The following is a 26,248-nucleotide window of genomic DNA, read 5'->3' on the forward strand; positions in this document are numbered from 1 at the left end:
AATCTTTCATATTCTTTCTTTCAATTTTGATTTATCTTACAATTTAAATAGTTTGAACTGACAGACAGAGGCTCTGATTCTCTGCCAGGTCAAAAACTCAAAATAATATCCAAATTGCCGAATTGGCAATCTATGCCCATGGTTTGGCCATGCATGGATTTGTTGCAGACGAAATTGCAAAGCACGATTTCGTGAAGGTAAAAAACTGAAAACTGAAAATGAGCGGTTCAGGCGGCTCAGGAGGAAATCCATCAGATCTCGTAAAAAAACTAGCCCTCAAAGCAGCGATATCGCCTTTAAATGCCAGTAAATCAGGGAGGTAATGAACAAACGATTGTCCAATAAAAAGTTTGATTATTGATTATTAAAATACCAAAAATTTTTAGACTACCTTCTTTGCGTGGTGAAAGGGATCTTAGCCTAGGTGGGAGTTCCAGACCAAATTTAAATTCTGTGTCAAGTGCTGATAAAGGTGCTGCTAAACCAAAGAAGGAATTCAAACCTACGATCCCAGTTAGGCGCACAAAAACTCAGGAGGCACCATTGAATGTTGACAACTCTGCAGAATCTTCTAGTAATGGCAGAGGGCGAGGTGGTAGAAGAGATGATAACCGGGGAAGAGGAAGAGGCAGAGGAAAGAAATGGGAACAAGTACTAATTTTTTTGTATTGTTATGCTAATAATATGTAATTTCTAATATCCTTCAATTATTACATTGTATTCTTTAAGAGCGAAGGAGCACTTTTTGGACAAGGAGTATGTGATTCGAATTCAAAAATGAAAAGTTCATCATCAGCATATGCTGACAGAGAGGGTGGAGGCTCTTCTGGTGGGTTAGAAAAACCACGACTGAACACTCAGGTAGTATAGCAATTCTTCGAATCTTTAAAAAAGACATTTAAAATAACCAGTAAATTTAATTGAAATCAACAGAATTCCAAAGTGAACAAGGAAGAGGAAGATGCTGCTCTGAGTGCATTGCTAAGAGATGATTTCTTGGATGATTCTGAACTGGGTGATGGTTTTGACAATAACATGGTAATGCAGCCCATCCAACTACCAAAATCAAGTTTAGGTATGCATAACTGAGTAGCAGTAAAGGAATGGTACATTTAATGTGGTTGCTTTTGTTTTTATAATGATCTAGATGTAAGTGTAAAGGAAGAAGGTGAAAATATTGGTATAAAATCTGAAAGCAAACCAGCCATCACAGTAGAAGGAGGGGTAACCAGTATGTGTATTTTTTTCAGAAATTTTAAATGTTTTTGCACACACAAACTAAAAAATAATAATATTGAAATTTACATTAGTCAAGCAAGAGAAGGATGAGAAAAAACCAATTCCGACTCCTAAAGCATCTTCTTACCAGCGACGTCTGAAACCTTCTCAAGTCACAGGAGAACACATTTTCGAAAATGAGGGTGAATTACTGTTCATTCAGGTACATTGACATATGACATTATCGCCTGGTAGTTGGTCGTCTAATCGTGCAATTCTATTTTGATTGAAGTTACCAGATGTGCTGCCAAGCCTGAAATCGGATAAGGAACGTCCTCAAGTTAAAAACGAACCTGGGACAGCAATTCAAGAGAAAGTCGTTGATCACTCCATTTCTGAAGCAAAACCTGATAAAGAAAGCGTTTTTGAAGATATTCCTGAAGGTCGATTAGGAACTCTACGCATCCATAAATCAGGGAAGATAACTTTGCAAATGGGAGAACATTCTTTTGTGTTGGATAGCGCTACCCAAGTGTCTTACTTACAGGTAGTTCTATGATTTTCAAAAATTTTCGTCTGACACTTGCATAAACATTTATGTATCTGTCATAGGATTTGATTTCCGTTGAGTTTGATGCAGAAGATAAGACCGGCAAAATGAGAGCACTAGGACCAATCAAATACAAAACTGTCTGTTTACCTGATTGGGATGAACTAATTGCTGATTCCTAATATTCCTTACTTATTGTCATTGTTCAATTTAATGCTGCGAAATTTCGAATAAAATTCGGCGAGTGATAGATTGGTTTGAGGGCTTTCAAGCGTAATAATCTGTTATTTTCTTTTGATTTTCTCATTTTCATGGTTCTTATCATTTATCACCATTATCCGTTAGTTGTTAAAGATTACAGGAAAGTGCCTCTTATTAGCGCCTCCCCTACGGTTCTGCAAGTGGATTTGGCCCGAAGAAGGTGGGAGTCGGACAAGATTTTAACGAGCTGGTAGGGTTTCCGTTTTTTTCTTCCTGACCCGATTACCCGCAGGTCAGAACGTCTTATTTTTATCTGTCATGTCACGCATGAGACTGCTGGTGAGTGGTGAGAGACTAAGAAGTGAAATTAGTGAACACGGTCACGAGGTAAGACTGGTCGAGTGGAAATCGTGAGTTGTATGTTTCGTTTTACTTGTTCTCGAGACATCGAGTATATTTTTCAATTTCACCATTAGATCAGTTATTGACTTATTGTTTTTCAACCCGATAACGGCATAACGCTGACCTTGGCCACATCTCTAAGATAGTGCATTGGGCGACGCGCGAAAACATTCTCATTAATTTCTAGGTCGTCAAAACTTCCAAAGTTGTGAGAATGTGAAATGCAATAAAAATAAGACAGAACAGCAGTGTAACATCGTTAATTAAAAACCTGACAATGCATACAACTACAATATCATTAAATTTTCAAGAATAAGATTAAGATCTTTGAAACTGTGGTCTGGATGTTGTACTTGTATACAAAATATACAGCTACAAGCATCAGCTTTACAGTCGAATTTGTGGATAATGCAAAAGGTAAACACCATAATAGACATGGTTATTTTCATATTTTGCTACCATGTCAAGCATGTGTTTAAAATAAATTATAAATTTGGTGATTTAATAAATTTTTGGTTTTACAGGTTCTCTCTTGACTCTGATTAATCGCTACTTCTGAAGCAGTTGATGATAGTGTTATAATCTAGCTAGATCATTTCCATTCCCAAGAAAAAGCAAACAGAGGTAAAACTGCTGCTGTGCTATTTTGGTTCTTGCCTTAACATGTAAATGAAAACAGTTTGTGGCTATTTTCGGTGTCCTCTAAGTTCTTTGTTTGTTAATCCGTTGGCTGCTTTCTTGAATTTCCCTCTTTGACTTTCTTAGAGCGGGACGCTCTTGATTTGAGGTATTGCTTGGTGTCGCTACAATCTTCTTTGATATTTTTGGTATCTAAATAAGAACACCCATTCTCATATTAGGTTTATCTTGAGCCATTATTCAATGATACTGAATCCATTCCATTGGTAACACCTGATGAAAATGCAAGTGAGCAATACTGCTCACTTGCATGCCGTCCTTTCGTCGCTACGAAGCATAGGAGAGTTGAGCCTGCTCCAGCTACCCGAACCAGCATCGCTCATTTGACCGCATTTGACTAACCAGCAAACTTGAGAGCCCCAGGCCAGCTCTCAATGCAGCAGGGAGTTTCTTGAGGACGACGAGATCACGATTTTAGTCAGGAGAATACGTTGTGAGTATCGAGTATTTTTCATTTGTCTTTTTTTGTGTTGTTAGTGTTGTTATTTCAATTCAATTCAGTGTGGATGAGCAGATGAGCTAGAACAGAGGGGATGTCTTCTTTTTGATGCTAGATTGCGTCAATCTAAGGCCATCTTCGATTGTTTTTCAGCAAAAGCACCAGCTTTAGTTACTTACTTTTATTTTTCTTATTTCTAAAGTCATTTATTGTAGTTATTGTGAGATTATTTGTGGTGATATTTGACCGTAGTAAGTGATCTAGCTACAAAGCTCACTTGTTAGATTTTTTATAATTTGCGTTTATATCTACTTCCGGTTTCTAAATCAGTTAATAGTTCAGTAAGTTTTCATGTGACTTTTTGCAACTTTTGAGAACTTATTGACAGAGAAAAGAGGTTTCTAACAAGGCTCAACTGTGTGCACATCATGAAATGTATATAGATTGATCATTTGTTCGAAACTTGGATAGCTTGGATAAGATTGCAGAGGAATATTTTGAAAAAAGGCGACTGTCCTTCGAACGGTTCGAAATGGAATATTTATTCATTCACCGAAGAAACGAGTAAAATGACTCCAATGTCAATTGGTATAGTTTTAAGCCATTACCATTTAACTTAGTATTTATTTTGATTTTGGTTGTTGTAGACCCATCCCCAGCAACGACAACCTGCAGAAGGAAAGGACAGTCACACTCGAAGGTCACGGAGAAAAACGTGTCATGCAGCAGTGTAGAGGTTGGGTGAGGACGGACGTTTTGCATCATTATCAAACAGGTACAACACCCGCAAGGCTTTAGAGGTAAGGGGGAGAAAAAAACATCGTATAAAAGGAAAGAGAAAAGGCGAAGGAAAGTCAGTCGAGTGAGCATCTCCGACACGGCAACAACTGCAGCGCACTATCTGTCACAATCTCCCTTCTTCACCGTATTGCTAGTTTGCAACCATGGGTAAATATTCTGTCTTTACATGGAGTTTTGTATCAATTTATTGTTTTTTGTAATGTGGTAATGTGCCTGTTAATATTAAATAATAATGTTTAAATGTATTTACTGTTTAGTCAACAATGGCGTCGTTCCCCTTTTGGGTGTTGTATCGTTGATGGGTCGTCCACTGGTGTACCGAAGACTCCTGGTTATGGCGAATTCAAAACCGCAACGCCGCCGCCTTACTACACAACAACAACATACGCAACAACCGGTTACTACACCACCAGGGTTCCAGAGTATTAAATCACAATTTGTGATGCCCTGAGCTGCTACACCGAATCTCCGAAGTATAACTATGCCCTGAGCTACATCACCTGAGAGCTAGAGTACTACACCGAGGCAAGTACTAGGCCTACACTAAGGCACCGGAATACTACACGACTTTGTATGCTGCCCCTGCCTACTACACCCATGCCCTTATTTACTACAACACCGAAGAGATCAAGTACTACGCTACAACCTACGCTGCCCCGAGCTACTACACCTACGTCCCGAAGCATTTCTGTGCGTAAAAGGAGTCGTATAAAAAAGTCCTCGAACTACAGTGTTTTATCTGTCACCAGCTGCATTCCTCATCTTGTAACCGATTCGCAATTATGGGTAAATATTCTTATTTGTACATGAGTTTTGTATCAATTCTATTTTCTTAATTTGTTAATATGCCTGTTAATATTTAATGTTAAAAATTTATTTACTGTTTAGTCAACTATGGCGTCGTGCTCCTGTTGGGTGTTGTATCATTAATGGGTCGACCACTGGTGCACCGATGTCTCCTTGGTATGGCGCAAACCAAACCGCAACGCCGCCACCTTCCTACACAACTTACGCAACGACGAGTTCCTGCACCGAGGTCTTCAAGTACTACACCACTAGTGCACCGGAACTTTCTACCACGACTTACGCTGCCCCGAGGTACTTCACTGAAGCCCTGAAGTATTACTCTGGCCCGATTTACTACACCACCAAGGCGACGGAGTACTACGTGACAATGTATGCTGCCCCATCCGACTACACCGAGTTTCCCAAGTATTACTCTGTTCTCAGCTACTTACTGCACCGACGCTCCTAACTACTTCTCTGTTCCCAGCTGCTACACCGAGGGTTCCCACTGATAACTCCACCAAAACGGTCGAATACTACACCGAAGCGGCAAAATTCTACTCTGCCCCGTGCTACTCAACCAGAACTGAGGCGGCCAAGTATTACGCAGTCCTGATTTGCCACATAAAAGCTGCTCTTTCGTGCTACGTTGAACTGAAACACTACACTGATGCTCCAGTCTACTACACCACGATCTACGCTACACCTAGCTACAACAACGCAGTCCCCAAGTACTACACCGAAGAAGCCGCCTATTACACAACCACGTACGCTTCCTGGTATACTACATCGACTAATTTAAGTATTATCCTGCTCCAAACTACTACCATTTGAAGTTCTTATGTATTACACCAACAATTCTCCTGACTATGTCACCACTACTTATGTTGCTCCGACCGATACATCGAAGTTGTGAAGTATTTCACTGTATGCGTTGAAAGATTGCTGAAATACAAGATTGATCGATAAATCACGTATGTCTCTATTTTCTCCTAAAACACCTTTCCTCCTGCTGATAATTTCGTGATGTGAGAAAATATTTCTGAGAGCCATGTAAACCTACAAATAATTGATCTGCTACAACAATAAAAATTCAAACTTAGTTTACATTCTAATTTTTTTCTATCATAAAAATTCAAAGTCCAAAGTTATTTTTTCTTAAATATCCACCACCTATTTTCTACTAAGTCCAGACTTTTGTTTTTGAAAAAAATTTTAAAAATTCTTCTTGCACGAATTTATGAAAAAATTGTCGCGAAAAAATTACATTCGAAAATAATATTGTACGCAAATTGTATTCACAACAAAAGTTTATACAAAATTTATAAAATTCACATTCATATTTTTCCTGTGGCCCCCCAGGAGGGGGGGCCTGTCGCTTTCTCTACCGCGATAATAACATGATGCAAGTTATATGCAAATTATTATTTGTTTGGCGCAGAAAGCTTGTTTTATCTAGCAGTTCTCGACTGTGTCAAACCTGACATTAATCAGGTTGCCTCAGTCGTATACTGCATGATTGAATGAAAACTCAAAAGACGACAGATCATACTATTTGAAGTCACAGCACAAAATACTGGCAAGCAAACAACACAAAAATTTTCAAGTCAGGAACCCAGATGGAACAGCTCAGCTACAACAGCACAGCAATTTCAGGTCCAACTTTTGTATCACACTGCAACCTCATGCTGTATACAACGGTTCAATCTGTCTTCGTCACACCTTTCACCATTTGGCTGCAACAAGGTAACCAACAGCGTTAAAGAAGTGTTTGTTATACCTATTTAAGAAAAGAAAATTATTTTTGAGAAACACAACTGTGTACACACTCATTATAAAAGAAGAATACAAAGAGTAACAGAAAACTATGCAGTCCAACAGAATAACTTTGATATGTGATTCAAAATTTCTATCGTAGCAGAGCAAATTGGTCTACTCTCTAGTCATGTTAAGTAAATCTGTAGTACTTTTGAAAGACATTTGATCAAAATGATTACTTTTTGCTATTGCATGGGATGAGACGTACGCCTAAGAACAGGCAAAAGACACACGAGGCACGCCATTTCGGCAATGTACAGGCACTTCCCAAGTCTGAGTTGAATGGTTTGGCAAAGTGGTTTCTACATGCTAGATCACCTTTAAATTTTCACATCAAAATTTTAAATTCAATGACAATAAGAACTTAACAATAAATGCCTTTTAATTTCCATCATGAGAAACGTCACGACCATCAACCCATCTCTGCTGCGTTTTGGAACAAAATGGCCGATGTGCGCCGCTGCTGAAGACACTCGCGCTACCTGGTGGACATAATTTCAGCCACCTATTGACAGCCATTAGATTCCTGTTCAAAATGACTGAACGCAAAGGCTGGTTGCTTGCTTCGAGACAGCACGCTGCACGCAGTAGCTCAACTTTAATTGGACATACCTTTCGGCTTTCACTAGCTGGCACGAAATGAATCAAATGAGCATAAACACCAGATTACTCTAACAGCTTTCCCTATGACTCAAATATACACAGTTTTTAGTTAGCTTCACATCACTGAAAATTATTTGAATGGTGATGGCCTATGGCTATCTTACACTGTAGCATCAATAAATTTAATGATGATCATAGCTTTAATGAATGAATTGAATATGATCTTTTTAACTGTTGTAAGGCAACAGCATCAGCAGTTAAACAACACAAAAAAACACAACAGCAGTTATCTGTGTTAAGAGTACGTACAAGTGAGTTGAGTTCCACTCCACCTAGGCAACTAACTTAGGCATCAAACAGTTAGTCTTGTTGAATCTAAAGGAAATATGTCAATAAATATTCCAACATTCATCCAATAAACTTAAGTTAATGGCTACCTACTGCTTATGTTTAACATTAAGAAAAATACAACACATTCTTCTCTTAAGCTGCTGCAACAAACCTGAAGATTACCTTTGTCCTAGATGATAGGATATTTTTCATAACTTTCCCTATGACATCAAATAACTATCTAAAACCAAAAGAAGAATAATACTTGTACATCACTGCATTATTTTTTGAAACAAATGTTCAGAAAAACAAACATGTCCACGCTGGGGTAGTGACCTACCAAGATCAATAGAAACTGCTAATAATTAGACAAATATTTACTAAATCTGGGAACAGGTATTTAAAAAAATTCTGACTAAGCCATTACCATATTGGTTTTTACCTGTATTAACTGGATGATGCATTCAGCAGAACGACGAGTTTTGTGGGCGAATGGTAGGCTCCTTGTATGCTACTGTTTCCTTTCCCGTTCCTTCCTACAGGTTAGATTGAGGAAAATTTTTTGAAATATGATCCAGTACACATACGGAATAAATCACTTCACAAAAGTTATATTTTGGTTCAATATTATGGAAAACCACGATCTCAATACTAAATATTCAATAGATTGCAAGAAAAGACACAGAAACATATGTCATAATCACTCTCTCTTTATGTCCGAAAGTCCAAAACTCCAAACGAAGAAAAGCAGACGACTAACAGAAAACCAAATATAATCCCGCCATCTATTTTCGAGAAAAAAGACTTAACACTAAGCAGTATTTCCCGATGCACCTTGATAGATACTTGATAGTAAAAAAAGTAGTGTAGGCCTAAAACGGAAAATAAACCGTACAGATACCCTTCGTAATTCGTATAAACGAAAAATGAGTCTTCATATACGAGTCTTTAGTGCGAAATATAACAGAAACGAAGAAGTAAAAACGTAAAGACAATCTTATAATACAAATTTTTCAATATTTTAATGTAATATTTATTGGAAATATTTTTAGAAAAATACGAAGATTGTAGTGGGCTAAAATATGGCGGGTGATTTCTCCTGCACAATTTCAAACAATTTCTAATTTGGTCGATTTCTACTTTGGTCCAATCGGAATTTAACATATTTGTGTAGCATCACAAACAGCCGGTGAGCGTGACTGCTACAACTGTAAAAATAGCCAGCGTGAAATCTATTTTGAAATGGAAAAAAGAAAAGCGAAATAAAAAGAAACCTGTGTATTGAACGAGACGTGCCGTTTGTAAGCGGCATTCGTTTTGTTGCTGTTTCTTCTATCGGTCAAGTAGACGACCTGACACAAGTGGGAGCCGTCACGGCCACACGCACACACACCGCAAAATAAAAAAAAAGGAATAGAGCGATACATAATTAAAATAAAAAACACGAAAGATTAAAACACTCCCAAATCATAATCGACTAGGAATCCAATCAATTCCCCTCACAGACAGCAAAATAAAGTTATCTGGCTTTGTTTCGTAAAAAAACAAGATTCCAATGACGTGATTGGCTTTGCATTTTAAAAAGGCGAAATAAAAGTTAAGGGATTTCAGATAATTCCCTTATTCAAATCAACGTCAAATAGGAACATGTGTGGTTGATTTTCGTCTTCTTCATAAAATGAATACTTTTATACAACTATTGGCTTCGACGTAATTTCATCATCAATGTTTCCATTGTTTTGTGTTTTACTTTGCTCCAACAAAAATGGTTGTCATCGGAAAAACGACCTCAGACGTGAAACTGCTGATAGCCTTCAGCTCCGGTGAAGATGACATCAACCCAGATGCGCATGGCCTCAGCACTCGGAGCCATTAAATGATAGGTCCTTTCGCGCGTTTTGACGCAAAACGTCAATTTGGGATTGGGCGAACGTACCGATTGTAAGTGGTCGACGTAAACTTCTTCGATTGCCTAGAAATGAAAACAGGTTATTATGAGAAATGAGTCGGGCCTTAAAAGAAAATTCAAGTGACGGACCTGGAAGTAGGCGCCACTACGCTTGCGCGTCTCGCTCTTGTCGGTAAAATAGAGAAAAGTGCGCTGCGTCCGGTCGAAGACAAACCAGCGTTTGTTCCACGTCTTGAAACGTGAGCCCATTTTGTGCAGGTAACCACGGGCTGAAGTCGAGGTAAGAGTGACGTGCGGACAGAGTTCCACCTGGTGCCCTGCCGTTTCGACATGCTGGCGTAGGTCAAAACCATCCCCGCGGACCGGCAGATAACGCGTTAGTGGCCGCTGTTGTTGTTGTTGTTGTTGGACTTGTTGTGCCTGATGACGCATACAAACAAATCGATTCGTAAAATTTCGTCAAGGAGCATATTGCAATAAACTTAACTTACCCTTTGTTTGTCCCTCAAACGGACTTCGCCGGGTAGTTCCTCACCGCCAAAAGAAGATGCTTCTGACAATGGCCGGCAATCTTCCAATGGCTGATGGAAGTCGTGTTGTCGTACCTATGCGATCCAAAGTATTTGTTATCACAAAAATTTCGCCCATTCTTAATAACAAACAGCGAAACAAAACAGGACATTCCAGCAGTCGATGACGCCAAAAGAATCCGGTCCATGCCAAAACAAACATCAGAGTCGCAAACATTATCGGGACGTGTTGAATCCTCCCGACTTCCCCCCTCTCCCTTCCAAAAAACCAAACAAATGGACCGGAAAATCCTTAACTACGATGTGGTAGCTACTACCTGGTATTTTAAGAACAGGACGTGATGTGAATCAGCCGGCAGCATTTTTATCCTTGGGGGGAAGAAATCGCTAAAACAGAAATGGCGTCTATACTTTTTTTTTTTACTGGGCCAGTGCGTTGGTGAACGCCAATCGGCAGACTAAAGTCACACTCTCTATTGACGAGCGATGATAAGGCTCGGCACTGTTCCTCAAATTACTCTCTACTCAGAACTGGAGGCTATCGACACCAAAGTTATACATTATTCCGCCCCACTTATTGGACTTTACTCTCACGACGGAAAACAGCAACCTCGACAAACCACATAGTCGGTGCACGCTATGCTTTCTGGTAATAGAAGAACCCCAAGCCTTTGCACAATGTCTTTCGTTTCGGAGAAGCGTTACAAATAAAACAAAAAGACTTCGATCGATCAGGGATCCCTCAACATCGCTGAATAGAGCTCTCTACTTGTTTAGAGTTGGTTGAGTCCGCCACACAAATTCGATTTGATGTGACGTCAGTTCACTGGGGACTGTTATTAAAATCAAGAATGTTGTATATACCTCTTTTGCCTGGTTGAAACTTGCCTGACGAGAATTGCTGGTTTTACGTTTAGCTCGTACGCGCATCCGCATGTAATTCATCCACATGAGCGACATGAGAGAATGCTGTTTGGTGAATTCCAATAAATTGGCAGACCACTTAAAAAGTCATCAGACAAACAACGTGGGCGGACAGGCCACATACGACACTTGAGAGACTGTCCAGAAAGAAAACCTGCGTTTTTTGTTTTGTTTGTTTTAAATTTCTTTCGCCCTGTCCTTGTCGCTAGCTCAGTTAGTGGAGAAGGCCGGAATCATACTGGACAGCTCAGTGAACACTGTCTCAAGTTTTGGGGTGCCGGATAGCGCGCATTGCGACTTGCGGGTTCCGGCAAACAAACTGAAATGGGCTCGGATCGGGCAGGGACTTTAACTCTTCGTTATAAATAGACGGGCAAGGAAAGGAACGACCACCCTGAGTAGATTCGCAGTTTCCTTCTCTTTTTTTTCCCCTATTTTGTGTTGGTTACCCAACGTTCCAGTTAAAACCATGTCATTCATCAAGCTTGGTTGCTCTTGGCGACGGAAACTACCGGAAAAAATAATGATTTTATTTCAACCAATTACCTTGACCTCCAAGATGCTGGTGATGGAAGCGCTCGGTGCCGACGCAGTGCTGCCGTTGCTGCCACGATCAGGACCGCCCGGTTTAGCTGGAACGTCATCGCTACATTCGGAAAAGGAGGAGAGGAAAAAAAAATGGGAATGGAACGGTTAAGAGATGAAACTGTTGATGGAGTGCATATGCATCAATCAACCTCTCGGTGGGAGCGTCGCTTCCCGTCAAACTTGAACGAGATTCTTCACTACTTCCAACACTGTTCAGACTGTGGCAGTTGACTTCTCGATCGACCGGCTGCTGTTGCTGCTCCATTGATCTCCTTTCTTCCCACTGGGCTCGCACCTGGTCTTGAACGCGTCGTTTAAGCTCGGCTACTTTCTTTCGTTCGTATTCCAGCACTTGGGCGCCTTGCTGGACAAGGATCAGTTGACGATTACGTTCAATCTCCATCAATGTCGCCGTTGCCTTGCGGCTCTGATCGTCTGTGCTGTTCAGCGCCCGGTTCTGGCTAGCAATTCGTTCGATTCGATCCAAATCCTCTTGAGAGTGACCCATTTGCCGTAGTTCTTGTAGCCTTTGCTCGATATCCGTCACACTCTACGATCGAAAGCAATAAAAAAAAAGAAAAGAAAAGTTTACTTTGTGCGGCTAGAGGTCATGACCCTATAAATAACATCCATTTCGACCGGTGGCGGTAACAAAACTATATCCAATGTGGGCTCGATTCATCACACTTCCAAGAATAGGACAACAATGCGCGAGAAAGGAAAATGGCACTAAAAGTTGCCCGCTAGGACCGCCTATTCATTCCGAGTGTGGTTGCACACACCACAAGCTACTTAACCGCAGAAAATTATTAGAGATTTCTCTTTTGCATGATTGGCCTGTCCGGCTCAGTAGTTAATTTGACCACATTTCTCTCAGCGAAAATGAAATATTGAGTTCACCTCTTCAGTGTCAGACGAAGCTTCGGCTCCATTGTCGTAATGCCCACCGGCCAGTCCGGCTCTAAACAGCTGTTCCAGCTTACTTTGCAACGCTACTAATTTTGATTTTTCCTACATTAATAAAAACAAAAAGGACATGAGTACAATGTAAAAATATAAGCAAAAAGAAACTCGCTGTAATATTTAACCTCTTCAATTTGTTGAAACAATTCTTTCCGCTTATTGGCTAACTCTTGTGCTTCGCTCCGGGCCGAGTCCGACGCCTGTCGTTGCTGCTGCTCCACTTCCCTTAGCTGCTGTCGTCGTTGAAGCAGACGCAGTTCAACGCCGGCCATTTCTTTGTGCAATTCTTCGCGTTCAGCTTCCCGATGAGCCACGCCTTCCATCAATCGGAATTCTAGATCCTCGAACGACTAAAAAACAAACAAATAAATGGGTTATTCAGTTGATCACTGTAGTAATAGTCATTAAGTCAAATGGATTAAATGTTAACCTTCCGCTCCGTGTCAAGTAGCTCGTGTTGGAATTTTATTTTTTCCAACAAAGCCGTCTCTTCGTCCGTTGACCCGCTGAATGCATCACATTCCTCTTCCAATCTGCCAAATAAAAATGTGAAGAATAAGTTTCCTCTCAACGAGTAATATAACGGAAATGCACAAATTACTGGTTTAATTCTAGCTCAATGGCTTCCATTTTGGATTTGGAAGTTTGGATTTTGGCGCCTTCCTCGAATCTGAACTCATCCAATTCGGCAGCCAACTTTTGGTCCTTCTGTTCCAGCTGTTCAATCCATTTCTCGTCCTGTAGAATCTTTTCCAGTTGCGCCGTCAACTCTCCTTGCAGCAGGGCGCGCTCCATTTCGGCCTGTATCACGGACCGCACAGAAACAAATGGCAAGTTTTTGTTTTTAATTACATGTACACAAGTCTTATCTCTTCGCACGCAGGTGAGCTGGCTTTCATTTCTCCACTTTAGATAAGATAAGAAAAAAAGCGAACAAAAGAAGTATTTGTTACCTCTCGAATGGCTTCGTCAATTTGATGCTCGACGTCCGTGACGTGATTTTTCAAAGCCGAAATGATGCACATGATTTGCTGGCATTCTTTCTCCAAGCGACCAGCTTCCCTCTTGGCCACCTAAAAAACATTTTGTCAATTTATCACTCCATTTGCAGTGAGCTACACAACTGGAAATACCTCGGCCGCAACACCGGAGGTGATGAGCTGGTAAGTATGCTGGTTGGTTGACAGGCTTTCGGGACTATCTTCTTTATTCTTGCCAACTGTTGTGCGGATGCGCGTTCGCGGACTCTGCGGCATACAGACGTTTTCGTACGGACTCTTGCAGCTGACCGCCAGATCAGCCGCCACCGTCTGTTGTTGATGGTTCGAAAGAGATGGACTGGCTGGCACAGAATTCGGTGTGGGGTCAAAAGTAAAAATGCCACTCAATTCGTCTTCGGATGTGTTTAAATTGCGTCCGGCTGAGGTGGTGCCATTGGGCGACTGAACCGATCGTCTCGTTTCATTACGTGGCAGTGAACCGTTAGTCTTAATCCTGGAAAAAACAAAAACAGGAACAAAAAGCAATAGAAAAAATGAAAAATGAAGTTCATAAAAATGACAAACGCGTACAGACACACTCACAAACTGCCAAATACGCACGGACCTGTTAATCACCATTTCCTCGTCACGGCCCGCCGAACCATAACTGACCAACACTGACGGGAAATATTAGATATATATTACGTGAGTTGAATAGTTCAACAGCATTGATAATGCTCTTGCCGTCTTTATCGAATTTTCGGTTACGGTACCGAACCGAACTCGGTTTTTTTCTGTCATGAAAATGTCTTGGCGTTAAAAGCTATCACGGCATCGCCATGTAAGGGAGGACGCCATTCATCTAATGGCCCAAGTGGAGTGGACTGGAGAATTCAGCTCGTCAGCCCTTAAGGGTGAAATCGTTCTGTCCAGGCTGTTGACACTAGGGGCTAGACACCAAACAAATGGCTGCACAATGGAAGCGGAAGGGCGTTGTTGAATTCCCAGCTGATCATTAACATTGGTTCCACGCTCAACCCATTTCATATTTACCTTTTATTTCTTTTTCCATTTTCTTTTTTTTTCTTTTCCTTTACCATTTTCCTTTTTTTAAAATTAAAATTTTGGATTTCTCACCTGTTTGGGTGGAGACTATGACCAGGTGATGGCGGAGGTTTTCCGGACGCTGCCGAATGGCTCAGCTGTTTGCTGTAGGAGGGACTGTCGGGCCGAGTGTCGGAAAGGGTGAAGGCGTCGCGGGAATGTCGCTGCTCATCATCGATTTGCCTTTGGTACTCGGCGCACATTTGTAAAATCTCGTCAAGCCGAGCGCGTTCCTCCCTTTCTTGCTCTTGTTCTTTCACACGATCTTCTTGAGCCTGGAAATTGCCCACACAAAATTTTGTTGGATATTTTACATTTCCATTCCGGTGTTGATGATTTCAGCGAGTTCAAAAACGAACCTTGCGGCGACGTTCCTCCAGTTGCTCTTCGCAGGCGGCCAGAGCTTCGAGACTTCGTTCTTGCCTCAAAATTGGCTTGGGCTGTTGTTGTTGTTGCTGCTGCTGCTGCTGCAAGTTTAAACTGTGACTGGCACCGACGGAATGCGACCTCTTGTGTGCACTGTGAGCCTCTGCAGATGTCGGGTTGTACGTAGGGACGGCCGTCGGTGTAGCAGAGCGGCCGCGCAGGCCCAGAACGGCACTCGCCGGTAATGAGACGGTCGACGAATTGGGCAGGAAGACTTTAGGCGAGGCGGAATGCCACCTGGACTGCTGCTTCGGCGAGGTTGGGACAGACACTTCGTAGTCGTCGTCGTCGTCGTGATCGAAATGCGACAACATCCGCGGATGCAGGTACTCGCCGATGTATTGTGGACTACTGCTGCGCACCGGCTGGAAAGCGCTATTGCCATTACTGTGCGGATGGTGATGGCCATTCAAGCCAGGCATGTGGAAATACTCCGGGTTGTCCATGCCTTTTTTGGGGAAGAAGAATAGAATTTTAAGTAAGTTACAAAAGCGGAGGGGAAAAAATAAACATTAGAGAAATGAATCGACACTTTTCACGGGAAAAAAGAAAATAAGGCGGAGAAGAGCGCAGGCAGCACACGGCGAAGAAACATTTATATCTGCCGACATGTGCAAGAAAGTTCACAAGAACTAAACAACATACCCGGAGGCTCAGGGGAAGCTGCTGATGGCGCACTAGTGATGCCAGAAATTGACGAAGCATTGGCGAAATTCATGGGCACGGATGAAATCCGCGCGTTCGGCAGGATCGTCTTCATCCGTTCGGCCTCTTCCGGATGATTGAAGCGAAAATAATTCGATCTCCCGACACAAATCATAGACCCTGAAACAGAACGAAATGCGAAGAAAACGTTGAACGAAAATGTTGAGAAAGAGACTGACACATCGGGGGAAAACAGACAGTTGAAACCGGTCATAAATCCCAACTCCATAAACCCTTCCGGGCCACACAACCACTTGTAAGGAGATGGGCAGAAAACAAAATTTCAGAGTAGGGTCAGGCGACCCCCCGTCTTTCGCCCCATTCTGAGGAGGCAATCCGTCCACCTTATCTGGATCTATCCGTGCTCAGGTCCCAACCATGGGGGAGGGAGAGAGGGACCAGTTATGCAAAGTAGTGCGTGACTTGTTATGGTCACACAAGATGCCGACTGCTTGGCCACGGCAATAACAACGCACACACCACCACCGCTAGTGGCCCGTCAATGTCTTTTCTCCCATTGCTCGCTGCTCTCTCTCTCTCTTTCTCTTTTTGAGGACGAAATGACCGCGTCGGTTTATTTTCGAACCGTTAAAAAAAAACTTTGAAAGAAAGGAGGCCATGGGTGGAGAGAAAATGAACAAGATGAAAGTATTTTCTATTTGGTTGGGGGGTTGTTGGCTTGCTGCTCCTGCTGCCGTTGTTATTGTTGGGAGGAGGCTCAGGAAGCTTCTCTTTAAATGGAGATGGGGATGTATCACGTTATCCGATGTTGATGAGTGTGTTTCACGGTCGGTCGGGCGCGCCTCTCTCTCTCATTCTTCTTCTTCTTTCTGTCTTTCTCTTTCTATCTTATTCTTTCAAAAGTCCTCCATTGTTTTATCTGTCTATTCTTTTACTGCTTTCTGTTTGATGATGAAGTGCTGCTTTTGGAACATGTTTCTCACTCCTTTCTTTATTTATAAACATCAAAAAGGCCTAAGGCAGGTCTAGATCATGGAGAAAATGGATTTGGGAGCAGTATGGGATGGTTATCTACCAGAGGGACGGAGAATGTGAAGGCCAGATTTGGATAAACAAAAGGATAAGAAGTCATGTTCAATCTCCCCTACAAAAGGTCAGAGAGAAACGGTCCATGTGTCAATGTCCACACGAGTTACACCACCTGCAGGAATGTTGCGTCTGAAAAAAATCTGCCAGCCAGCAAGCAAACGGAGGAAACAAGTAGCACACCGAAATCCATAAAAAGAAGGGAGTCAACCTAGGACAATGGGGAAATCGGGTGAAAAGAATGTGACTTGTAGATTGCATACCATCACAAACTAGGACGCACACATGGCGATGCTATCCCTTCTACGAGAAGGTTTTCTCTGAAACAGTTTCACTCGTTCTTCACGGTTTGGTGCTGGCACGGAAAGCAGTCCAGCCACATTCACATCACATTAGCGACACAAGAAAGAAAGGAACCAGCAACAACGAGACAGACGATGTCATTCGACTTATAAAAGCTCTCCCAGACACAGATATGGACACACGCTGAGACGATGGTCGCTTGCTGCTGGTGAAACACACTGGCCACAAAGCAACAAGCCGCTTCACTGTTATAACACAACGCGAAACGAAAAGGAACTCTTGACAGTTGTCTTGTGTGTACGAGCGTGGGCAAAAAAAATGTGTCAAGTCAACGCCATCTAGCGACCTTTTCCTTCAACTTTTTCAAACAAAAAACAAAAAACAACAACCCAAACAAAAAAATGCGTTGGAAAACGCAGCAGGTGGTTGATGATTTCTCTTCTTCTATTTCATCCCATTCTTTATCCGTTTCCTTTTGGGTTGGACCCTAACGAAAATAAACAACAATAGAGCTGATCGGCTGATTGTTTCCCTTTTTTCTACCCGTTTGACTATCTTTGTCTTGCCACCGACCAACCCGCTGCCGTTGTACCGCTTCATTAACGACATTCTACGTACTCGACGCACACAATTGCTGGTTTACTAATGAAAATAAAAGTGTGAATTCGGTTTTTCTTGTTGTTGCTGGTGCTGTTGTTTTTCTATTTTTCCTTATTTTTCTCTCTCAATCGACACCCTTTTGCTTATTTTCAATAGAATATTTCGGTCTGTACTGTTTCTGCTTTCACACCCAAAAAGCGCTGATTAAATCAAACGCCCTTTCGATTTCAAGCCGCGGTTGGTTTTGGACTGTTCCCAGCAATTGTTCCCACTCTAATGAAATAACAAATCCATTTCCACGTTATTCGAACCAACAAAATTTAATTTTTTTCTTTTTTTTTTTTCTTTTTTAAGGTAAAAGAAACCGAAAACAAAAAGAACTTTAAAAAACAACAACATTGTTTCCATATTGACGTAGCGGGGCGTCAATACAATAACGGCCGATGTTATCAAGCAGGTCTCTTATATAAAAGGCCTCACCCATTGCCGGTTGGGAGAATGAAGTCTTCCGACCGGTTCGATTGAACGCCACGCTATTGTATGTTTCCCAAACGGTGGGGTTCGAAATCTTTCTGAATATTTTTTACCTTGAGTTAGACGAATAGGCGTAGCGACGGGCAGTCCGTCCACAGAAGTCATCTCGCCAAGCGGATAGAGACTGACGGTACCGTTGATGTTTTCGATGTAGCAGTGAATTGGTTCGACGCCAGTCCCTTGGACGTGAACGTCCGGTTGGCGCTGGACGTAGCTCCCACCGCAGCCCATCAGAATCCGACCTTGGGAAATATAAAATAGCATCCGAAAACAATTGGATATATAAATAAATGCCGGGCAAAAACGGGTTATAGTTGCCGAGCAAAGAGAGAGAGTAATATTATGGCGAGTCATCGGGGCGTTGCGTAAAGCGTTTGCTAATGAGTCAAGGGTGGGGCGCATCCCATATCTCTTATATATATGACGATATTCCATCTTTCTTTCTTTTTTTTTCCCGAATCTCCCGTCATATTGGAAAGCGTCGAGATAGGAAAGTAGAGAATGGAAGGATGAGTCAGGTGATGGATCAGTCTCGTGAATTCCGATGTAAAGACGCTCACGCTATTCACAGAAGAGCCGGGGAGACCTCGAATGAAAAACCCCCTACGAGTTACCAACAAATCGCAGCATCAAACCTCCTCCGCCTCTTATAAGGGTAAAAACGATTCGTTTTCCCCTTTAAAAAACAAAATTTGAAAAGGGGAAGAAAGCTGAGCCTATCCGATTTCTTCCCCGTATACCTTATATTCCAAGTTTCTCAAATTCTCTTCAAACTGTTTCCTCTAACCTCTTTTCTCTCCCCCCTTCTCCGGCTGGATCTCATCATGACTCCCATGAAACGGCCGTATCAAAACTATCAAAAGAGTCCCGTTTGAAAAAAGACTAAAGCAGCCAAAAAGACCGGGTCATCAGATGGGTGGAGGGAATATGTATGTACATGTGAGGGGATGAGCGATCGATAGTTTCCCCGCTGGCCATAGGCGGCGGCTTTTGATATTGTAGACTAAGAAAGAAAGAGGAAGAAAAACCAGGTATTTATTTTTATTGCTACCTTGCAAGTTACAAGCCAACGATTGCTCCAATGTTGATGCGAGGGGAAATTTATTTGAATTTGATAGCTCGCCGCGCGATGAAGCGAGCGAAAGAAATTCGAATCATTCCACTCGTCGTTTTGTTAATAGATACCATTGCTGCTGCCTAATTTGGGAGAGATCCACTTCTATCTCGATTTCACTTTAACACATTGGTCATTCACAGGCCATCCAACTTTCGGTTTCACTTTGGCCAGCCGCTCCTGCGCCATTGTCTATCCAATATCTCGCACGCGTATCAAATGCGTTTGGAGAATGTCACTAGAAAGTCAGCTGATTCCGCGGCCAATCATGGGAAAACAATCAAGAAAAGAAAAGAAAATACGCAATCGTTGATAAAAAGAACACGACTGGATATCCGTCGGACCGGAGGGAAATGTCCGTCACATTCTAAGTGAGACAGGAAAAAAAAACTTTAGCCACAAAATTGAAATTAAGCGCACCAATTATTCCTTTCTCTCGCTCTCTCTCTCTCCCTGTCTGGCTGACTATTTATTCCACTTGATTTCCAATTGGCGAAAATCCTTGGGAGAAAATGGGCAATACTGGAAGCTGTCTGTACACGACGACACACTCGGTATAGAGGAAAACGACTATAGTTAGTTCTAACTAATAATTACCTTCTGGCAAGTGAATGAGGGTGATGTTGGTGCTGAGCCGACCGCTGCCTAAACTGACGAGATGCGGACCACAATCGGCCGTCCGGACTTTTAGGGCGTTGTGGCCTTGTTCGCAGACCTCGACAGACCCGACGCCGGGCGATGGAGAATGGTGTCGAGAATAAGCCGCATTGACGGGCCGATAATGAGGATCTGGCGGTGGGGTCCACTGCTGCGGTGGCTGCTGCTGCCAGTAAGGTCTCGAGTCTCCATCCAAGCTGCTAACATTGATCAATTGCTGGTGGTGGTGATGGTTCGCATTGAGCCAAGCCCGTTTGACAGCCGCTGTAGCCATCATCTTGTCGTCTCTGGCACCTCCTATTGTTTACACAACAAACGTCATTTTCATTTCATTTTTTAAATTTAATTTTCAATGGGTTTTTGTTCTTTTCGAATCGACGCGCCCAACTGGGCTAGTGTGGTATACATTTTATTTGTATTTCATTCAGATTTTTGTTTGGCACTTGTCACGGTCGAATCGTCTAAACAGAAACGGACGGAAAAATCGGAGGGAAGATGAAAGAATTATGAGAAAGTCAAAACAGATGGAGGGCAGCACACACAACAACAACAACAGCGCCAGACGCCAACATCAGAAACCACTCAACGCGGGACTGACGTAGACGTTGTTGGGTGGACGCCTATCGTGACAGCAACAAGCAGCAACAAACGAACAACCCAGAAAAGAAAAAATACAAAACAACACATAACCTTATACAGACACAGAAAATATGTATATGCACCGTTATGCACACACACACAGAGTCTATATTTATAGTTATGGCGGCAGCATCAGCAGCTCTATAGAAAGCTGGTGCTGCTGCTGTGTTTTTGATCAATGATGAATTTCTGAAGGATGATGGGAATACCATACAAGTCCATGCTCGGATGCGTTCCTCACACTTTGTCTATGTGATGGACTGGCTTTTCCATCTTGCCCAGTTCGAATTTCCCTTTTTTTTTTCTTTTTTTCTTTTTTAGTACGTAGTTGTCTTCCAAGGGGGGGGGAGTGGTTGTTTTTTGTCAATCTATTTATTTCGAATGAGAAATGGTGTGTGCACAACGCATTAAGATTGATGACGATGTTGTATAGCCCCCGCGATGAAATGCGACAAAAGAAAAGAAAATCTCGTCTGCAGTCTGCTGCTATACCGCATGTGCTGATAACTGCTGCACACAGTTGCAGCTTGTAACATGTACAAGTCTAGTGAGAGCTATAATTATAACTAGCGCAACTTCGTGCGTGCCCTGCAAGAGAGAGAGAGTGTAACATACTCGAGATCCGATTGTTCTGTGTAGTAAATAAAGTGCTGCCGGGAGAAACTCTCGGTGATCATCCTCAAATCCCACGCTCGTTCGCCCGTTCTTTTTTTTCCAACAGCGCAATGAGAAGAAGAGAGAAGAAGAAAAAAGAAAACTCGACCAAATTCCCGCTATATTATTATTACATATTGTGCCTTTTTTTTTATTCAACAGCAACTTTCCCGGCAGAGTATTTGAACGTCGTGACGACGCGACTCAATAAAGATTAAATAAAAGTTTTTTTTTTTTCCAGCGCTCGTTCGTTTCGTTTCCCGGCAACAGTCAACAATTCAAACTGAAATTTGTATATTCTATTTTGTCTTATCTTCTTCGCCCCCCCCCCCCCTTCCCTCGACGTGAAATCAAAATGGTGGCGATGGTTACTCGGCACGTGAAGTTTGGATGAATGCAACACTCTCGTCGACATTCTCCGCATACACATCCAAGAGAGGAGCAAAAAGAGAACGAGAGAGAGCCTATATCATGACTGATAAGGCTGCTGTGCTCTCGACGTTCTTCACTCTTCGCCTATCTTCCCGACTCTCTTGACGGCCTCTCATCCCGCACTCTCACTTTGTTAGTTGCGCCCAGGTTGGAATACAAGACGAAAGGTTCCCTCCTTTTCGGTCGGCATATGGCTGGGTGGTATCGTGTTTCCACACTCTGACTCTATACAGCCCCCGCGATTTTGGAGGACGTACTGCTGCTGCCGACCCCTGAGCTCTGCACGCTATATAGATCCCTCCTGGTCGTGCTGAAAGAGAATTTCGGCGTGATGACGTCACCTAGTTAAATGCCAGCGAGGTTAGACTGTGCAGGACGGCGGATATGCCGGTCGTCGCTGGTTGATGGTAACAGATGGGAATTTGAAGGGAATTGATAGGTTTCAAGCCACGCTGTGTTATATTGACGCGATGACGGAATCTTAGTTGGGGTCCTCATCATTTCCTTCTTTTTCTCTTCTTTTTCTCTTTTCTTCTTTTTTTGATGTTCGTGTTTATTATGAAAAGAGGCAAACCAAAAAGGAATAAGACAAAAAAAAAGACAAAAAAACAACAACAGCAATCGATTAGGGTCAACAGTCGGAACTCGGAAGACCGTGAAGAATTGGGAAGCCCGTTGATAATGTGTGGGTTAAAATAAGGAGAAAAAGGAAAAAAAAAAAGGAAAATATCAGTCGTGATAATTTTATACATAACCAAAAGGCAAATGTTTAAGCTCTATTCATATCCTGATAGGCTAATATCTAAAAGACCTAGAGGGCCTTATTCTCCGATTAACTTGTATATTATACCACTCTGATAATAAACATGTATATAGAGTCGACCACTCTCCTATCAAAGGCCTCTGGCCACACAGATACCACACCTTCTTTTTTTTTTTTTAGCCTATACTCATCGTGACGGAATGTCGTTTTCCAATATTCAAATACCCAGTAATGCTGCTGATGCCCAGCCCTGTGCGAGACTGTATGCCCTTCAGCCCGTCCGCGATTGAGAATTTATATGTGTCGATTACGGCACGATTTCCCCTCCCCGACTTTTGTCTGGCCCTGCAATCAAATGGCGCGCTTGACAGGCCATTTCAAATGAAATATACTACATCTTGATATTTGTATTATTTCAGTTGGAATCTACCAAGTTCGTGAAATTGAGAACGCCGAATATTCACGATAGCATTAGTAACAAAGCGTGCTGTCTGTAGGTAGTCGGACCACTCCCGTTCGCATGTCGTTTCTCCTTTATATTACAATTTCCTTGGACGATGATTCACCAGGAGTTCCGCCCATAACCAGGCCAGCCGACCCGTTCGTCATGCACCGCACGGAATACTACCCACGTTGCAACCGCCCCGTAGCCAAATAAGTTTACACCGGTGAGTACACGCATACGTGCAGTATAGTAAATTTAGATATTCCTTGGAGAGAGGATCGCGCATTCGGTGTAGTATAAAGGGGCTGAAACCGGAGCGACGGATTGAATTTCCACAATCCCGGCGATGATGGCCCTCTCAGTAGTGGGTACTACAGTAAAAATAAGGGGGAATTTTATAGTGTAGCCCACGCATAACTACATAATAGGAACTATCGCCGAAGAGCAACAAGCTTTTTTTTTTCTTATTCGAAACGAGGACTGTGGCTGTAAATAAAAGGGCGTAAAAAGATGGTGATGAAAGCGAGGGGAAGAAATAGGGCGTGACGAACCATTGAATCACAACAACAGCCCAGGCTAGCTGGCTACACAACACAACACACACGTCCAGGAACTGCTGCGCTGGCCTGGCCGCCTTAGGACTTATTCGGGGCGAGATTTTGCAGCAGCACGAACCCGAATAATACATCAACGATTAAAGGGCATCGGGCGGCCAGGTCCAATATTCGAGCAGTCAAGTTTCCATTCGTCTTCTCACGCGTTTCGAATGATATGCACAGACTTCTTTCTTTCTTTTTCTTTTTCTCTTTTATTTACGCCTGAATGAAGGGCGGTAACGAAATAGCGAATCCAACAACGCAAAGAAAGAAGAAGAAGAATAGGAAGGAGAGCACAACAACTCTTAAGCCGAGGCCTCTCCATGTGCATCAGCAACAACTACAAGACCTTTTCAGGAAAAAGAAAAAGAAGAGCCCCATTTACTTTGCCCTTTTAGAGAGAAAACGTGGGGCATAGGAAACGATGGTCGTCGTCGTCATCAAATTTCCATACGAACCGTATCGACAAATCGTCTCTACGCGCCACCACCGCCATCTCACTTGGCATTTCGGTTGATTCTGTTGTTGTTGTCGGCCTCTCCATACGTCGGGCGACTGCGGCACTTGTTCTCTGCCTTCAAAACGCCGTCGCTAGTTTCACGTCTAGTACGCTGCATATATGTATATTATAAACATTTTCTATATGGAAAAAGATTCTGAACGCTATAGCGCACGGTCGCGGTTTCATCTTTACTTGATTTATGATGATGTATTCAAGATGAAACGGGCGACTGTACGGCTGATGAATAGAGGAAAGAATTGTCGGTCGCCACATAACATTTGATACGCTGCATAACACAGCAGTGAAAACACACACAACATATCTGAATATCTCCATCCAAGTTTGTTTTGTTTCGAAAAATGAGCGCGAAACGCGCGTCTCCGTTCAAACATTGGCTCCGCTATGGCTGGGAAAATGTCACGGTGGGCGGACGTCACTATAGCACATCATTTCAATGTGATGATTCCGGTTGGACCCTGTGTGTGTGCTGGCGTGCGTAGGAGGATTGATATTATTATACTTTTGTTCCAGCGCAGACGTCGAGTATATGGGCAAGTTTTCGTGGCAAACTCCCAAAATCACTCGGCAGCTTCTTATGAGCCATATCTCGGAGCATATAATATACGAAGCGGCCATTATACCAGTTGTTATTTTAGTCAGAAATATATAATGTCGAGTAGTATGCCATCATCATCATCATCCCAAAAAGAATCAGCCAGCCTATAACAAAATAATCGATATGATTGGAAAAGGATTGCTGCTGGCAGAAACTATAAGTTTAATAACGAGCTCACTATTCGTCAGCTGATATTCATTATATATTTAGAAGTCGTTAAGCCGCAAGAGTGTCAAAACTCGTTAGGCTCTTTCAGAACGAACCGAAACACACACACACGCAGCCCACCAAACAAAGTTTGTATCGTTATCTCTTTCTTTCATCACGAAATCAGTGCTGCCATTTACCTTAATTAAGTTTCGCCGAGTATAGGAAATGGAAGGGCCGGTGTATCTAATCAGCGGTCGGCGAAAAAATCCGATCGGCGTGCCTATTGTCGGCGTTCCGCACAGCACAGGGCACAGCAGCACTCACGCAACAGCGAATTGCATAAGTTGGACATTAGAAGCCAACGAGAAATCTATAGGCAAAAGTCACTGCTGGGTATCTATTAGAAGGCCAAAACGGAAAATCGAATCAAGTTCACTGATTCGACTGGTAGGCAGCTACTACACCGTGTGGGAGAAACGGATCGACTGATGTTGGGTCTGGAACTCTCGGTCGGTTTGCATGGCGCTCCGTTTTCCTCTGTCTGGTTTGTAGCTGCCGAGAAAAGAGCGACGAGGACGGGAGAGAAAACCAAAAGGGAGGCTCCGTTGGAGGAGTAGTAGTACGCAGTATCGGGCGAATGGGAGGGCTTCGTCGTCCTACCCCACTCTACATACGCTGGGTGAGGGAGAGAAAATAAAAAAGAGAAAAAATAAAAGAGAAAATAAGAAAAAAGAGAGAAATAACTATAGGCTTGGCACCGGTCCATAACCGTTTTCATCCGTAATACGAAACTCGCAATAGACTCGACAGTCGGTCCATTTCAGGACCAACAACAACACGACAACGTTGGCGTCCTCTCTATATTGTAGTTCCCTCCAATTTAGCCACGTCGAACTTTGTGTATGTGTGTCTAGTCGGGCAACATCCTGCCAAAGTTCATTGGATGAAAATGGCAATCGTGGCAATCTATTTGGTCTCGCCTGGTGAAATATGTTTGGAAACGACTGCCGAATGAATCAAGATCAAGATCTGAACATTTCAAAACGGTTACGAGCGCATTGGAGAGGCTTAGAACTTGTCTTGTGTGTAGCCTACAAGGGTCTATATGTCTGTAGAACAGATAAACAGGGTTTGTCGAGAGGAAACTTCAACACGTCGGATAGAAAAGAAAGGGGAGAGAGAAATAGACGGGCGGATGTGTGTATATATATGTGAGCGTA

At 42.6% G+C, this 26,248-nt stretch overlaps 2 protein-coding genes and 1 long non-coding RNA gene across 6 annotated transcripts; 1 reads left to right on the forward strand and 2 right to left on the reverse strand.

The window, feature by feature from the left end:
• The first annotated feature begins 88 nt into the window (after window positions 1–88).
• Window positions 89–2,018, forward strand: LOC124341121 (DNA-directed RNA polymerase III subunit RPC4-like). 3 transcript variants are annotated; one of them, XM_046794062.1, is made up of 8 exons: window positions 89–319; window positions 387–646; window positions 725–861; window positions 934–1,075; window positions 1,148–1,237; window positions 1,311–1,441; window positions 1,511–1,765; window positions 1,831–2,018. In XM_046794062.1, the coding sequence occupies exons 1-8, from the start codon at window positions 219–221 to the stop codon at window positions 1,948–1,950; spliced, it is 1,236 nt and encodes a 411-aa protein (XP_046650018.1). In that variant the 5' UTR covers window positions 89–218; the 3' UTR covers window positions 1,951–2,018. The 3 variants fall into 3 exon arrangements, with proteins under 3 accessions (XP_046650018.1, XP_046650017.1, XP_046650019.1); XM_046794061.1 differs by having other exon boundaries at window positions 92–319; window positions 387–651; window positions 730–861; XM_046794063.1 differs by having other exon boundaries at window positions 93–319; window positions 387–651; window positions 730–861; window positions 1,148–1,231.
• A 4,360-nt stretch (window positions 2,019–6,378) lies between these two features.
• On the reverse strand, window positions 6,379–7,232 carry LOC124341456. The gene is made up of 2 exons (XR_006918249.1): window positions 7,094–7,232; window positions 6,379–6,876 (listed from the first exon to the last, which is right to left on the reverse strand). It is a non-coding gene; the product is annotated as an uncharacterized LOC124341456 (long non-coding RNA).
• Window positions 7,233–9,487: 2,255 nt separating this feature from the next.
• Window positions 9,488–25,543, reverse strand: LOC124340809 (pleckstrin homology-like domain family B member 1). 2 transcript variants are annotated; one of them, XM_046793493.1, is made up of 17 exons: window positions 25,226–25,543; window positions 20,172–20,528; window positions 18,514–18,702; window positions 15,917–16,096; window positions 15,205–15,719; window positions 14,879–15,120; window positions 13,895–14,255; window positions 13,715–13,834; window positions 13,363–13,562; window positions 13,192–13,294; window positions 12,887–13,111; window positions 12,699–12,809; window positions 11,948–12,348; window positions 11,757–11,856; window positions 10,248–10,361; window positions 9,886–10,176; window positions 9,488–9,819 (listed from the first exon to the last, which is right to left on the reverse strand). In XM_046793493.1, the coding sequence occupies exons 2-17, from the start codon at window positions 20,506–20,508 to the stop codon at window positions 9,637–9,639; spliced, it is 3,672 nt and encodes a 1,223-aa protein (XP_046649449.1). In that variant the 5' UTR covers window positions 20,509–20,528; window positions 25,226–25,543; the 3' UTR covers window positions 9,488–9,636. The 2 variants fall into 2 exon arrangements, with proteins under 2 accessions (XP_046649449.1, XP_046649450.1); XM_046793494.1 differs by lacking the exons at window positions 18,514–18,702; window positions 20,172–20,528; window positions 25,226–25,543 and adding an exon at window positions 17,287–17,629.
• Window positions 25,544–26,248: the final 705 nt, after the last annotated feature.

This window comes from Daphnia pulicaria, chromosome 5 (genome assembly GCF_021234035.1).
Source record: "Daphnia pulicaria isolate SC F1-1A chromosome 5, SC_F0-13Bv2, whole genome shotgun sequence".
Classification (NCBI taxonomy): domain Eukaryota; kingdom Metazoa; phylum Arthropoda; class Branchiopoda; order Diplostraca; family Daphniidae; genus Daphnia; species Daphnia pulicaria.